We start from the raw sequence: 14332 nt of genomic DNA, 5'->3' as shown, positions 1-14332 counted from the left end.
CCACAAGTATTTCCACATCTGAAATAAACCGATGACTAACCGTGAAGTATAGTTTCGACTTACAGACTCCATTTCCTGTTACACTAATTTTTGTGTTTTATTTCCAGCTTCAGTCACTCTTGACTGTGTCTCACTGGATAAGAGGTCGGCTCAAATCCGCTGTCGTGCGTCAGGCCTAAAAGATTTGGCTCTATTAAGGATCAGACCCTCTCTCCTTTGTGTACCTTCTGCTTTGATATATTTGCACGTCACATGTTTGTGCAGGGATTGAAAAGGAGGAAGAAAAGCCGAGGCGGGCTTCTCGAAGCCACGGCCTCCTTTTGACGTCGCGTCATGTCATGCCCTCGTCAAGCTGCGTGCAGTTCAGGTAGAACAAGTTTGGTCACATTCTCTTTCTTCATCCTCCCTCTTGTCTTTGTCATTTTAAAGTCTCTCTCTCTCTGCGTTCCTCAACCATTCGTAACTGCGTCTACCTTGCCGATGGTTTGATTGACTCCTGGTCTACAGAGCCGATCATGGATTTCCAGCAGCCTTTCTCTGTCCTCAACGAGAGGCTGAGGCCTCGACTGTCCGCCAGCGAGCAGCTCTACTTGTCCCTGAACAGACTGGAGGACAGACAGTTGATGTCTTTCAGGCACAAATCCTCACCCTACCGAACGGTCCAGCCACAAACGACGGTCTCCGAGGACCAGATCGGACCCGAGATCTGCGTGGACGAGGTGGACGGCCTGAGCTGCGACGACCCAGAAGAGGGAGACTATGACGATCTGGTGAACAGGAACACGTGCCTCATCACCGAGCTGAAGATAAAAGATTTCGATGAGGACAGCATCTCCTCGAAGTCGGATGAGAAGGACACTTCGGGCGAGCTGTCCTCGGAGGGGGGGCCCGGGACCCCCGAGAATGAAGGCTCCTTCCAGAGAGGCTACGATAGGAGCCTACCAGACCTGATCAAGATCGGCAGGCCGCTGGGCAGACGCAGGACCGTGGGTCACGTCTCACAAACGGTAGGAAGACACTCCTATGATTGCATAAGAAAAACGGTTGTTGTGAGTCTGTGAACACTCTTCTGGCAGCGGTTGAATCTGCTCTGCTGTGAAACTGGGAGTGTTTAGAACCCAGAACATCAACAAATCGTACGGAAAAGTGAAGTTTAGGGCCGACATCTCGCCACAGTGATGTGCAATCAGAATATACTGGTCACCGTCATGTGTGGAATCGGTGTAATTTGTGCTAAACTGAGAGTCACAAGACCCGATGGCGACAGGGTGTGCTCGGTGTTTAACAATTAAAACGATGGAAACGTGCTGAAAAACAATGTCTTGCACCTCGGGCTTCTTGGCAAATCTTTTACACGTTTCTTCGAACACATTCGCTGAGACATTCCTGTCGGGTTTGCTTAAAAAAAATCCTCCCAGCCAGCACGACTGGATTTCTTGTCCGCACAGTTTCGGCGGAGAATCTCGATGAACTGCTTCTGTTTGCAGGGTGTCAAAATGTCATGAGGTCGTACATTTTTTTTGTGCGGGTTGGTGATCGACTTGTCAGAAAGGGGGAAAAAAAACTAAACCAGTGTCATTGCATCGTTTTGCAGCTCAAAGAAGTGCGCAGGGAAGTGGAGCTGTCTCGCCGGCGAAGCATCAAGCTCAAGGCTCAAGTGGACAAACTGCAGGAGAGGCGAGAGGGGCCGGGCTGGAGCCACGACCGCGAGAGGGTAAAGGTCGCCCGTCGGTGTCGGCACAACATCTGCAGCAGTGCGGCAGTGGCTAAACTGCAGCGTCCCTTCTATTTTCCCGCAGGTCACAGAGGAGGTCCTGTCCGTCCTGAGGCTGCTGTTCCCGCTGACGGAGACCAGCTTCAAGCAGCCGGAGCTCTCCGAGGGTAAAAACCACCTGGACACCGCCCTGGATCAGCTGCAGAAGGTGGCCCGCAACCTGGCGGTCAGCCACACGGCCAAACAGGTCAGAATCAACCCTCCGGCCTCCTGATTCTCAGCGGGCTGTCACTCAGAAATGTTTGCGGGGCAGGCGAGAAAAGTGCGGAATTACGTTTGTGTGTGAAATTCTTCTCACTTCTATGATGTGTTGATAAAGGACTCAATAGTACAAAGACAAATATAGATGAACTGAACCATTGAAGTATTGTACACCTCTGACCAATTACCTTAAAGTAGAGGCACCCACCTTTAAGATGTATGTTTGTGCTCATTATGCCTCATAAAGTAATTAATTTAATGATGGTGTAGGATTGTCCTGGACATTTTGGCATGTATGATTTCTCTCCTGATTTGAAAACCATCATTACCTCCCTCAAAGTAGTGTGATTACTCCACCCGGGTGTTCGGGGCTCAGCTATGAGGCCTGACGGGCTCATGAGTGACGGTATCGCAGTGGCATGTGGCGTGATGTGGATCTATGCGTCAGTCAGCTGCATAGAGAAAGTCACTGTGTCACGAAGGCTGAGATTAGATTTGATTGCAGTTAAACCCAGAGGAGGCACGCTAATAAATATTTGTGGGTAGTTTGGTGTGTGTCAGTGGATCAGGTGGCTGGACCTGAGCATTTCTTATTCCAGAAACTTAATGCTGTAACTTGCATTCTTGTCTCAAGCTTCGATGATTCAGAGTGGTGGGAAATGTATCCACAATGAAACTGCAGAGTTTGATTAATTTAAGAGGGACTAGGATGATTGACAGTGGTGATTTTAGGTTTTCTTTTATAAAACTAAAAAGAAAAAAAAAAGTTTTAAATGGATTTTATGGTCTGTTTTTGTTTTTTAACTCAAAACTGTGCCGCATATGGAAGAGGATTAGGGCTACTTTGGGGAAAAATAAGAGTTGTTTTACATTTTCATCACAAAAAAAAGTAAGAATCTAATCCTCTTCCTCCCATACAAGTTGAGTCCTGCTCATTGATAAAAGTACAGTTCAATCATTTTTGAAACTTCTATTCCAGTAAATAATGTGGGCACCTTCACCAACTCCAAAAAACCAAAGACAAGAGACGGAAGTCGGTGCTCTTATGAGCTGTGACAAAATCTTAACCCGCCTCGTCGTCATTTGTCCGTGCAGGAGTTCAGGTCTGGAAAAGAGGGTTCGGAGGAGAGCGCCATCCTGCAGCAGGCCCTGAGGGACCGAGATGAGGCCATCGAGAAGTGAGTGCACACGGTCACACTGCTGGAAAATAACTCATGAAGGGACTCCGGGAAGGGGAAGGGGGACGCTTGAGAGTCCGTTTTTTTAAGCAACGCCTCGTTATTTGTGCCGCGCAGGAAGAAGATGATGGAGGCCGAGCTGCTGCGGAGCCGGACGGAGATGATGGTGCTGAACAACCAGGTGCTGGAGGCGGCACAGAAACGTCTGGAAATGTCTCTGGAGCTGGAGGCCTGGAAGGTAAACCTGACCGCTGGGCGCACAATCAAACGGCGCGAGATCACCGTGCTGGGGAAAATGTGATCGTTTGAGACTCGGCCACGTGACGACGCGTGAAAGAATGTTCCGGATAAAACACAATGCACCTTAAATTAGCAACAACCAAACCACCTAACAACCAGCGCACACAGAGTGGCGGTGACCTCAATTGCAGCTGTAATAGGACGGCGTTTTGGCCTCGGGCCAAAGTGTTCATCTGGTGATTAACCCGCTCCCTGAGGCTCCGAGCTCAAACAATACCACTAATCTATTTACTGGTGAGAGCCAATGATCATTTGTAGTTGGTTTCTATGCCTGAAGTGAATCTCTGGGCATGAGTGGGGGAATTCTGCCTCACCTTATAAGAAAAACAAGTGCTCCTCAACTAAAGTAATGAGGTGTTAAATCTTGGCTGTTCAGGCATCAAACCACCCCACGTTTTTTTCTTTTCTTCCATCCATTAAGCTTGTATACAGGGCGGACTGTGGGAGGAAACTCGGGGAAAACCCTGAAGAGGGAGCCCCCATGCTTGAGCTGTGGATTTTCTTATATACTTTTTTATAACCATTTGATGAAAGTCCTAACTACTCCACAACTGTCAATTTGTATGTATTTATGGTAAAAAGTCAACTGTAGATGTTCCAAGTACATTATTTATTCCATGCCTGTGATTATGAAGCTGATGCGTTCTTCTGGTTCGGTGCCGGTCGTCCTACAGGGAGTAGAAATGTCTTGTTTTCCCGCTGTCCCTGCCGCCTTTATCCTTCTCTAACGTGTTTAATTTCTCCTCTCGCCACAGGAAGACTTCCAGCTGCTCCTCCACCAGCAGGTGCAGAGCCAGCAGCTGGCCGAGCAGAACCAGAAGAAGAGCTCCCGGGGCCTGGGCCTCCTGAGGAGGAACAGGCCTGCCGTCCAGCGGCCGACCGCCTTCCCCCTGCAGACGCCCTCTCCGACTCTGGCCTCCTCCAGACTGGCCGCTCCGGCCTCGCCCAAGTCTGCGGTAGGAACCTGGAGGGACCGGCTCAGGAGGGGCAAGCCGAGCCGCCCCGCGGACCAGGATATGGCGGGAAACGAGTCGGATTACAGCCGAGACGGCGACGGCTTCCAGGTCGTGTCGCTCGACTGAGACGTGATGATGATGCAGTTTTTGCATCTGACGCATCAGTCGTGTTTATAGAAACCTCACCAGGAAAATGCCATTTATCTTTGTTTTGTGTTTTTTTTTTTTTTTTTTGCCCGTTTGGGCTCCTCGGAACGTTTGTAAATAGTTTAGTGCGAGAAGGAGTTTGTCAAGTCTCACGCTGAGGAACGTTTGAGATTTGCATATGTTTGTCACCAGATAAGCACGTGCTCGTTTTGAAGCACGTGGATCTCCGTCTCACGTGCAAACGATGTTGCATTCACAAGTGTGCACGTTCCACACAAAGTCATATATATTCAAATTTTGCTCTTGGTGTTAATTAAATTGGTACGAGAACACGTGCTCGCTGGCTCCAGATAATATTTGATGGCAAGCGCACAATTATGCAGCCGACAAATTAACTCGACGACACGCCAAGCAGAGCAGTTCCTTTCACGTGAGCAATATTATGAATGTTATATTTAGAATTTTATTTTAAAGCATGTCAGTTGTATCAATTGTTTTCTTTGTAATATAATTTTGTTGACTGTACAGTTGCTTATGAAAGACCTGCATCATTGTATTATACTGTAAATACATTAAAATCCCATTTAAAGCTCAACCACATTTCTCAATCTGATTTGTTTTAAGAGCGTCCATTTAAAACTCAAAAAATGACATCCAGTTTGGGTTTTGTGCTTTTATTGTATAATAACACTTTCAATAATATATAATCCACTTCTATATGCATTTTTGCACACATTTACATATATTCTTTATATATGTCACCATCTAAAATGAGAACCGCCGGGTTGTCGACCGGCTGAAATGAGACGAACAGCACAGCAAGGTTTCTCCTCGGAAGAGAAAAGGCATGCTCAAAGACGAACCAGATACAATCCTGAACAGATGATTAGTCTTCAAAGAACTTTCTCAAAATGCAGTTTTAATAAACTCTGCAAAGACGACCTGCATTCATATGTCACACCCAAACAATCGCTTCAATATGGGACGACGCACACCGGTCCTCTTGAATTTAAAATAACTGGAGCTTCACAAGCAAAATAAAAACAATGTCTCTAATTAAAAAGCCTCTTCGGCTTCTGGATTGGCATCAAGGAAGCAAAACACAGATTTTTAATAAACATCTACCATCTCAGTTCAGACCTGGCAACCCAGCTGCCAATCAGAAGTTCACCAGATACAATTGGAGAATAAAACTTTTTTTTTTTATAAAGTTTTACAAGAATTGGGGGGGGGGGGGGGGGGGGGGAATTGAGTTCCTGACAAGAGGCAGTTACAAATCAACAACACCCTGCTTTTTCACACACACACACACATGGCAGTTTAACTACTGGACTGTACTTTGTAAATCCATGAAAACAGAACTGATTGTAACACTATTACAGTTAAATAACATTATATATGGTTGCAGCATATATTCGGGGGGGGGGGAGGGATACCCATATAAGTTTGCGCCTTATTTTATAAAGGATGGGAGAGATAGGATTCATCAAAACACTGATCGGACTGAGCAAACACAAAAAAAAACACGACGTTACCACGGCTTATCGCCACACGAAAGAATAGTTTGTAACAACGAGCACACCCAGTTGTAACCTGAGACGGCCAGGAGACAGAATGCGTTTAAACACTGCGCCGAGAGCGTTCGGCTTGGTTTTCATAATGTGGTTATGCGAGCAGACAAGACGCTTCCCGCCGCTCCCCGTGGCCCGCGCCAAACCAACGGCCCACTTTGTAAGTCCTCCGCTGACGCGCGAGAGGAAAAGGTGAACCACCGCGATCAAAGTGAAGACGACTTCGAGTGGCGGGCCGCCTGAACACGGCGTCGTCTGTATTACGGCGTCCGAGCGGGGCTCACGCCTCCCGACTCGCTCACTCTTTGCTAATGGCTACCTGGCTGCTGGTCCTCCCGACCGGACTGGCGTTGAAGCCACGTCTCGGTTTGACAGGCATAAGCGTTTTGACATGAAGAAAGCTCTGTGCAAGGAAGAGTTTCTTTGGATTAGTTTGTCGCCTCAGAAATCAGCCCTATTAGTTATTTCATTTGTATTTTTTTTTTTTTTTTTAATGGAAACTACTTTAATGGCTATCGTCTACTTCGTAAAAAAACAAAAAAATAACCCTAGCCAATCTAGTATCTACTAGCCGGTTACTGAAGGGACTACACGAATTAAATGTTGAACTACGCCACACTATGTAATAAGTAAACGACTGGCCCATGCCAAATGGGTGAGTTTGGTCCAGGATTGGCATTTCTCATCATCATTATCATCATCATCATCATCATCATCATCATCACCGGCTCCTCTTTGCTCTCAGAGACACTACGTCACCTCCTTTGCTTTCCGGCGAGAGGACGCTGAGAGCTGCGGAGCGTTTACCAAAAGATCAAAGCAGTCCGGAGGCCGGAGGGCAGCTAGGACTGCAGGAAGGAGCTGATGGAGCTGATGAAGTCTAAGGGCTTGTCCGCGTGAATCCAGTGGCTCGCGTCCGGGATGTACTGGATGTCGGCGTAGGGGAAGAGCCTCTGGATTTCTGGGTAATCGTCAGAGCTGCACCGGGAGCGGAGAGGCAGAGAAGAAGAAGAGGAGGAAGTCAACACAGCGAAGTCCGAGATTCTAATCCGGCCACAACAGGAAATGTGAGAAATCCTGACATTAACTGCAATGTGTCCATTTGACCACCAGGGGCGCACTTCATCCCGTATTATGTGGTTCAGGTGATGAGGATTTCTACACAGATATAGAAATGTGAGACATTAAAGATAATTTCTTCTTCGAATTTCGAGAGGGAAATGCTAATATGGAGTTGAGATGAACTTGTATAGCACGTGGCTCCTGAAGCAAAATGAGTTTGACGCCGCTGTGCTAGAGTCTAACTTTTACTTTTTATTTTCACCCATTTATTTATTTGTGCAAAAAAACACCATTCATAAGAAACATCCTTCATATTTTGAATTATTAAAAAAAAAGGGAGAGAAAACGTGTTATGTTTCCTGTATTTCCTCCACACTGCAATTGTATACTTGTTAATATCAAAATATGTTACATCATGGCATTATTCTAAATGCTTCTCTCTTGCCCTGAGGTGTGAGGGACTCGGGTCTGAGTCCCGGAGGGGCGCAAGGCGACCCATGCTAAAGTTGCAATGACCTACTTTGGCGACGTCTCTAAAAAAGAAGCAGCTGAATAGACACTCATTATGTATGCTCCTCCCGCACACACTTCAGTTCACTCATCTCATTTGGTCTCAACTTGTCATTTATTTGCACACACACGATGTGAGGTTTGTCTCAAAATAAAGTCTGTTTCAATCACTTCTGAGCAAAACAAAAGTTCCACATTTTCACTTTGGTCATTTGAACGTTACTGCTAAAATGATGAAAACAAGGTCATATACTAGTAGTTAAAAGTGTACTAGGAGTATATAAAGTTATACATACATGGTGTTTTTTTGTCTCTTCAGTGAGTCGACTGAAATACTTTTAAAATAAACTTTAGTGACACAAATTATCTTTTTCTTGTGCCCTCCGTGGTTCACTTCTACCTGATATAAGCCGAACTGGCTCCGCCCAGGAACAGCGTCGGCCCCTCGTAGGCGTTCTCGAAGTGTGGGAAGCTCATGATGTTTTCCAGGTGTGCGGAGATGGCCTCCAGGTTCACCCTCCAGGCGTAGTGACCGTTCTGCTCCACCAGGTTAGTCAGCAGGAACTGACGCACCGAGCGCTCCTGAGGAAACAGAGCGACTGTTTCACGACATGCTGCACTAAACTCGCAAACCCCACGCATCCGCACGCCGTATCGCCCTCCCCTGCAGCTGTCGCTGTAGAAATGCTGGACTTTACAAACTTTAGGCTGCAAAAACACCCAAAAAACCAAAACTAACCCACACAATAAGCTTATAGCGTCCAAACAGCCAGAACACTACTCATTATTTAAGTATCCATGACATGGAAGAAGTAACAATGCTGCCCCCTGGAGGTGCCAATGATCAGTAATAGTACATTTATTTAGTGTGAGAGTCAACATGACAACACACACCGACACAATTACCAGTGGGAATATGATTGTCAGTGTATTTTAATGTGGCTCCATTCCCACCTGATTATATTCACATGTGTGTCTGCATCTGCCACTATTTTCCATTTTGTCATCTTGTTTTTGATTTAATGACAGTGAAGCACTGTGAATCACATTTCCATTGTCTGAAAAAGGCTTTTCAAAATTAAACGCCATCCTAGCGATAGATATTAAAAAAGTTTTACCTTGATTATTTTTAGAAATATAACCTGTTTAACAAAGGGCCACATTCTAATGAAGCACTTAAGTAGGTCTAATTGTATTATAAATATGTGAATGTATGTCCCTGAAAATGACATTTATTCAATCAAACGGACCCACAATTTGACATATTTATCTGATCCGCTTCTACAATCTTTAGGTTTCAAAAATCAATCCCTATCTAGTTCAACTGTGGTCCAAGGCCTCTCCTCCTCCCGTCACTGTTTGTGGACGGAGAAGCAGTGCTGACCTTGACCAACTGGCGCAGCTGATCTTCGGCCATCCTTCTGGCGGTGGAGCGCGGGATGTCGGTGGCGATCTTCATCTCCTGCATTGCCTGGATGTAGTAGCGGAAGTTGGTGCGCGTGCTGCTTTGGGCTGGACTGATATCCACCACCACCAACCTCTCCACCAGCCCGGGCTGTGGTGGAGGACATAGAGAGAGAGAGACCCGACGTTACGGTGCAGGAAGGACGGACAGGGAAAACCAGAAGACGCTGCCCAGAGATTGAAGAAGCAATATTCGGCCCACAGGGGAGAGAAAGGCCAAAGGCTTATCCAGCGAGGCGGCCGGAACCTCATGAAAGATTCACGCCGACGAATCAGCGGCGCTCACCTGCGTCAGTGCCGTCGTCATGGCCGTCTTCCCTCCCATGCTGTGGCCGATGAGGACGCACTTCTCGATGTGCAGCTGCGCGAGGAGGTGCGTCAGGTCGTTGGACATCTCCTCGTAGGTCAGCGCCGGGCTGTGGGGGCTGCTGCCATGGTTACGGGCGTCTACAGTCAGCACCTAACTGGACAAAGGACAGTTAGGACACTTGGGACGGGGAAAAGGAGGCAGGAAAGCAGAAGGACAGACGGGAGCCTCTGTCGCCGCGATCGGAAGCCGCGGCGTGAAGACAAGGTCGCCAGTTTCTCTCGAAGCTCGCCGGAGTTCATTGAACTGCGCGACGCCGCAGGAAGGAGCTGAAACACGTCGGGGAGAACAGAAGAGGCGTTGTCATCACTGCGTTACCTTTCGGCCGGTGCGCTGCACCAGAGACTTGGCGATGGAGTGGAAGTTGGATTTGCTGCCAAAAAGTCCGTGGAGGAACACGAGAGGGGTGCTCCCTCCTTTGCCGTCGAAGACGTCATAGGTCAAGCTCACAGGGCTGCAGGAAGAGAACGGCGATGAGTTGATTGGAAGAAAGACGATTCACAGGGAAATCCAAGTCATTTAGCTGGAAAATGGGCTTAAGGCTTCATTTGAAGGAAAATAAAGTAAAATATCAAAGCAGAACATTTGCGTTTCAGATATATTTTCTTTATATAAAGAAAGAAGTTCACCCCGACAGGCTGAACAGTTTTTTAGTCCATTAATAACACAACATGTCCTCGTTAAACTACCAAAATAAAAAATCTGTTGACAATACTCGGTTGTAACTTTCTAATATTTGCTTATGCAAATGTACCACAACACTTTACAGACAGAACACATTCAAATATTCTAACGCAATTATGTGAACTTGGGGGGGGGGGGGGGGATAGGTAAGTCATCTTGTGGAGGAGTTATTTTAAACTTTACTTTGTTAGACCCTTTGTTAGTTTTTTTTTTTCCCCCCTCAAACTTTGGTGCATCTTAACATAGTAATCTATTACCTCAGCTGGTTGATCTGTACATTATTTATCTGTAACGATTCAGTTGCTAAAAATATATGGATAAATGAAACCTGAAGTTTTTTTTTTATTTTTTTAAAAAGAAAATTACTTAACATTTATACGAATCTGATATGATAAATTACAAATAACATTTGAGAAGCTGTAAGTCAGAAATACTTTGAATTGTTTCGAGAAAATGACTCAACCTTGCTGTAATTTTTAAAGTCCTTTGATTAGTGGTGTGTTGGGATTGTTTATGTTTCTTTTATTAGGACCGGGTTCAACCAAGATAGATCTGGTTTATTTCCAGGTAGGTTACTAAATGAGTAACAGAGAGTGCATGAAGGATTAAATGTGAAAGTGATCTAATCTATAAACACAAGAAATAAACTAAAAATGTATAGATTAGTATGAGTGACAAGTTGTTGTTTTTTTTCACTCTTTACAATGAAGCTGCCAAGGTAAGAAGGAAGATTCAAAACTATATTTGGACATTTTAGCTATTTATTTGTGAATACAACCTGACAAATTATAATCAATAAAAGCATGTATATGTGTCAACAACTGATCATGTCACGTTAGAGAAGCTGACATCAAGAAAAACTCATTATTATTGTTATTATTGGTAGTAGGGGTGAAATAAAGCTGTGACACAATATCCAACCTAATAAGTAGGTAAGATGATGTTTATATGGAAACATATAATAATAATATTAGGGAGTAAATAGTTTTAATGAATCACTGGTCAGAGAGAAGCAGATGAGCAAAATCTCTGCTGGAGCTCATCTGCAGGATGAAGCTAACCAGGCGTCTCAATGTCATTTACGTAAAACTGAAGACAGTGAAAAAAACAAGAGAGAAGAAGAAGACAGATACGATAAAATAAACAATAAGAGACGTCTTGGCGGTTTATTTCTCCCGGGACCGCTTCAATCTGTTCAGCCTGTTCAGTTAGAGGGCATCAGCTAGCCGGTGCAGCTAGCAGCCTTACCTGGATGAGCTGGCTGGTCGGACCAGCGCCGGAGCCCCGCAGAACATCTCCTGCAGCCCTGGGAAGGAGGGACGCGACGGCCGGGCGCACAGCAGTCCCCTGTGGACCAGGCGACACAAAGCACTCATGGCGGCGAAGGCTCCACAAACAACATTCACGTCTCAAAGCGGCCCCGGTGACAGCGGAGAGCCGAGGAGTGAGCATGCAGAGCGGCCGGAGGTCGACCAGCTTCAGTCTGTGTACAGCTGGTGCTGCGTCATGACGTCACACGTACGGCTTCAAGCGCGTCCACAGCCTATGCAGCGTCATGACGTAGAGCGGAGCGTAAAGACCCTCAGTAAGGTCTGTCAGGCTTCTGATCACGAACTTTAGTGATAGTGCGACAAACAATTATTTCCTAAAAATATCTCAACGAACCCGTAAGTGAAGTTTAAAACATGACAAAATCTATCAAGGATGATCAAAAATACAATCACAGATTATGAGATCAACTTCCGTTATGGCGATATTAAACTTTTAATACAAACAAACAAACAAACAAACAAACAAACAAACAAACAAACAAACAAACAAACAAACAAACAAACAAACAAACAATTAAATAAATAAATAAATAAATAATTTCTGGCATAATTTACTCTAGTCTTACTAAATTCCGTGATTGTTTTACAGGGTTTGATTCAAAATATATCAAAATAAAAAAAAATAGTGATAAAAAAAATCAGCTATAACTATCACACCGTCAAACATCAAAGTGAAACATTTTATTGTAATGATTGGAGTGTTTTTACTAATCAAATAGTACTTCACACCAAACTCACCACGTCACATCCCAAATTGAACCACCAGATGGCGGTAAAGTGTGAGCTTGAGGACCGCACACGTCTACAGTAAATAGATTGCTCATGACCTCACTATTGCTGCAGGAAAGCACGAACGCTGTCTATATTAACTACATACTAACTCAGTTATTGTCCAGTTATTTAAACACGAGTAAGTCGAGAGAGATCAATATTGTATTGCTTTAGTAGCAGAGTTTGCTGTGTGGTATTCTATAGCATTTTTACAAGTTTAATTGTGATCAAGTTCTTTGGTTGTTTTGTTTATAGATAATATGCTGTCTGAAATGTTTGAATCAATAAGTAAAATCATTTGTTGAGGTTTTTTTTAAAATTTACAAATAGGTTTCTATGTCTGTTAACAGTTACAATAATGAAATCCACAAAAGAAAATTCGACAATAAACACAACTTACCCTATCATACTTTTTAAAACAAGTGTAAAATATTGTTTTCAACGATTAAGAAATTTTTCCGCTGTAAAATATTCTTTGAGCACTTTCTGTAATGGTGTAAAATTATACAATTGATTTGATCTATTATTTTAGTTTCTTTTGGAGCAGAACAGACTGTACATTAGTAATCTCACAAATATTGTATCAATGAAGATTAGCAGTAGCTTTATTTGTATATTGATAAGAACTTGGGAAACTAAAGAAATTCAGATTAGATTTTTTCATTTACTGTATATCTAACATTTTGTAAAAATACTGTTTGGATAAAAAATAAAAACTTTAAACCAAAGTTGTTGTTGTTGAAGGATATTTCTATACACAAAGACTTAGCAATAAGTACAAGATACTACTTTACATACCAATTATACAATCATCCCTCTTGCAAAGTTATGCAAAACTGGTCAGAATCTGTCATATGCCACCATTTGCAATAAAGACTGATCCTAAATGTAGCCTCTACATTACTGCAGATGTGTTTTCCTACAGAAAAAAAATGACTCTGAATGTGACTTAGTAAACTTATTAGCTGCATGACATAACATAGGTTGAATCATCTACTTTTTTGGGGGACATTGCTGATGTTTAAGGACAAATTCTCCACCATTTTTTCTTTTGCAGCATCAGGTGCACTGGGAATATGCTTTAAATAAATGAATTAAATAATAGACAAGTCTGAGATATTTTCAATATTAAGGTATTCAGATTCTGATCGAGTGAAGGACTCACACTCTGCCGCTGTTGTTGCTATAAGAAATGCCATAAAAATATAACTCAGTGTTTATGAAGTCCTGAAGTTGGGAGCACTCTTCTATCTATTCATCCTGCCAGTGAATGACCTGTCTGTGCATTGTCCTTCTTTTCTTTTGCGCCTGTCCCTGTTTCTCACCATCACTTTGGTTTAGTTTGTGTCCATGGCAGCTGATGTTAGTCATTCTGTTTCGGTGTCATATACCAGCACCTAAAAAGGGCCTCAGAGCACGATCTTCACTGCGTCTCCAGACATTCATCGCTATGGGAGATGTGTCCTCTGGGATAAAGCATGCTACGAGCTGTCGCCATAGCGATGGCGTAAGACAAAGGCCTGATGGAAACAGCAGCTACAAATCTCACTGAGAGAAGAGAAGGGAAGTGGAGGATGAATCTGCGTTTTCTGCCGCAGCATCATCGCAGAGAATCTGCACTCCAACCGCAAGAAAGTACCAGTTCTGTGTGTCGCCAACCATTCCTCATGCATATATTTCAAGAATTTCAACTTATATTGGATTGAAAAAACTGAGTCAATGAAGGATATTTAGTTTATTCACATGTAGCACAATGAAGATCAGCAATTATAAAAAGCCCTTTTCTTCTAAACTTGCTCATTTCAGATTGCTGTACATGTGCACATACAGTATTTGCAAGACAATGACACTGGGTTTTCATTGTGAATTAATCTACAAGAGAAACATCTATTTCTTAAACCCCTATCCAAATTTTATATATATATATATATATCTCATCCTTATCACACACTTACACATGCAAATATCTGGAGTGAATCAAATTATAGAAGAACACACATCTGAAACTATTGAATT

At 43.9% G+C, this 14332-nt stretch overlaps 2 protein-coding genes across 2 annotated transcripts; one reads left to right on the top strand and one right to left on the bottom strand.

Moving 5' to 3' along the window:
• Positions 1-472: 472 nt before the first annotated feature.
• On the top strand, positions 473-5132 carry bicdl2l (bicaudal-D-related protein 2-like). The gene is made up of 6 exons (XM_080508250.1): positions 473-1007; positions 1595-1714; positions 1800-1961; positions 3071-3153; positions 3271-3391; positions 4209-5132. Exons 1-6 carry the CDS (start codon positions 516-518, stop codon positions 4533-4535), a joined length of 1305 nt encoding a protein of 434 aa, XP_080364376.1. The 5' UTR covers positions 473-515; the 3' UTR covers positions 4536-5132.
• A 93-nt stretch (positions 5133-5225) lies between these two features.
• abhd11 (abhydrolase domain containing 11) lies at positions 5226-11702 on the bottom strand. Its single transcript, XM_080508291.1, has 6 exons — positions 11463-11702; positions 9849-9984; positions 9450-9623; positions 9084-9254; positions 8100-8281; positions 5226-7105 (listed from the first exon to the last, which is right to left on the bottom strand). The coding sequence occupies exons 1-6, from the start codon at positions 11588-11590 to the stop codon at positions 6970-6972; spliced, it is 927 nt and encodes a 308-aa protein (XP_080364417.1). The 5' UTR covers positions 11591-11702; the 3' UTR covers positions 5226-6969.
• Positions 11703-14332: the final 2630 nt, after the last annotated feature.

The sequence above is a fragment of the Blennius ocellaris genome (genome assembly GCF_963422515.1).
Source record: "Blennius ocellaris genome assembly, chromosome: 14".
Lineage (NCBI taxonomy): Eukaryota > Metazoa > Chordata > Actinopteri > Blenniiformes > Blenniidae > Blennius > Blennius ocellaris.
Note: the sequence above shows the minus strand (reverse complement) of the source record. Positions and strands in the feature narration are given on the sequence as shown.

Coding starts and splice junctions, on each gene's coding strand:
- abhd11 (XM_080508291.1), bottom strand. CDS start 11,590: ATGAGTGCTTTGTGTCGCCTGGTCCACAGGGGACTGCTGTGCGCCCGG. Junction 8,282..9,083: donor AGCTGCGCCAGTTGGTCAAG/GTCAGCACTGCT, acceptor CTGTTTCCTCAG/GAGCGCTCGGTGCGTCAGTT. Junction 7,106..8,099: donor GCCAGTTCGGCTTATATCAG/GTAGAAGTGAAC, acceptor CTCCCGGTGCAG/CTCTGACGATTACCCAGAAA.
- bicdl2l (XM_080508250.1), top strand. CDS start 516: ATGGATTTCCAGCAGCCTTTCTCTGTCCTCAACGAGAGGCTGAGGCCT. Junction 1,008..1,594: donor TGGGTCACGTCTCACAAACG/GTAGGAAGACAC, acceptor ATCGTTTTGCAG/CTCAAAGAAGTGCGCAGGGA. Junction 3,392..4,208: donor TGGAGCTGGAGGCCTGGAAG/GTAAACCTGACC, acceptor CTCTCGCCACAG/GAAGACTTCCAGCTGCTCCT.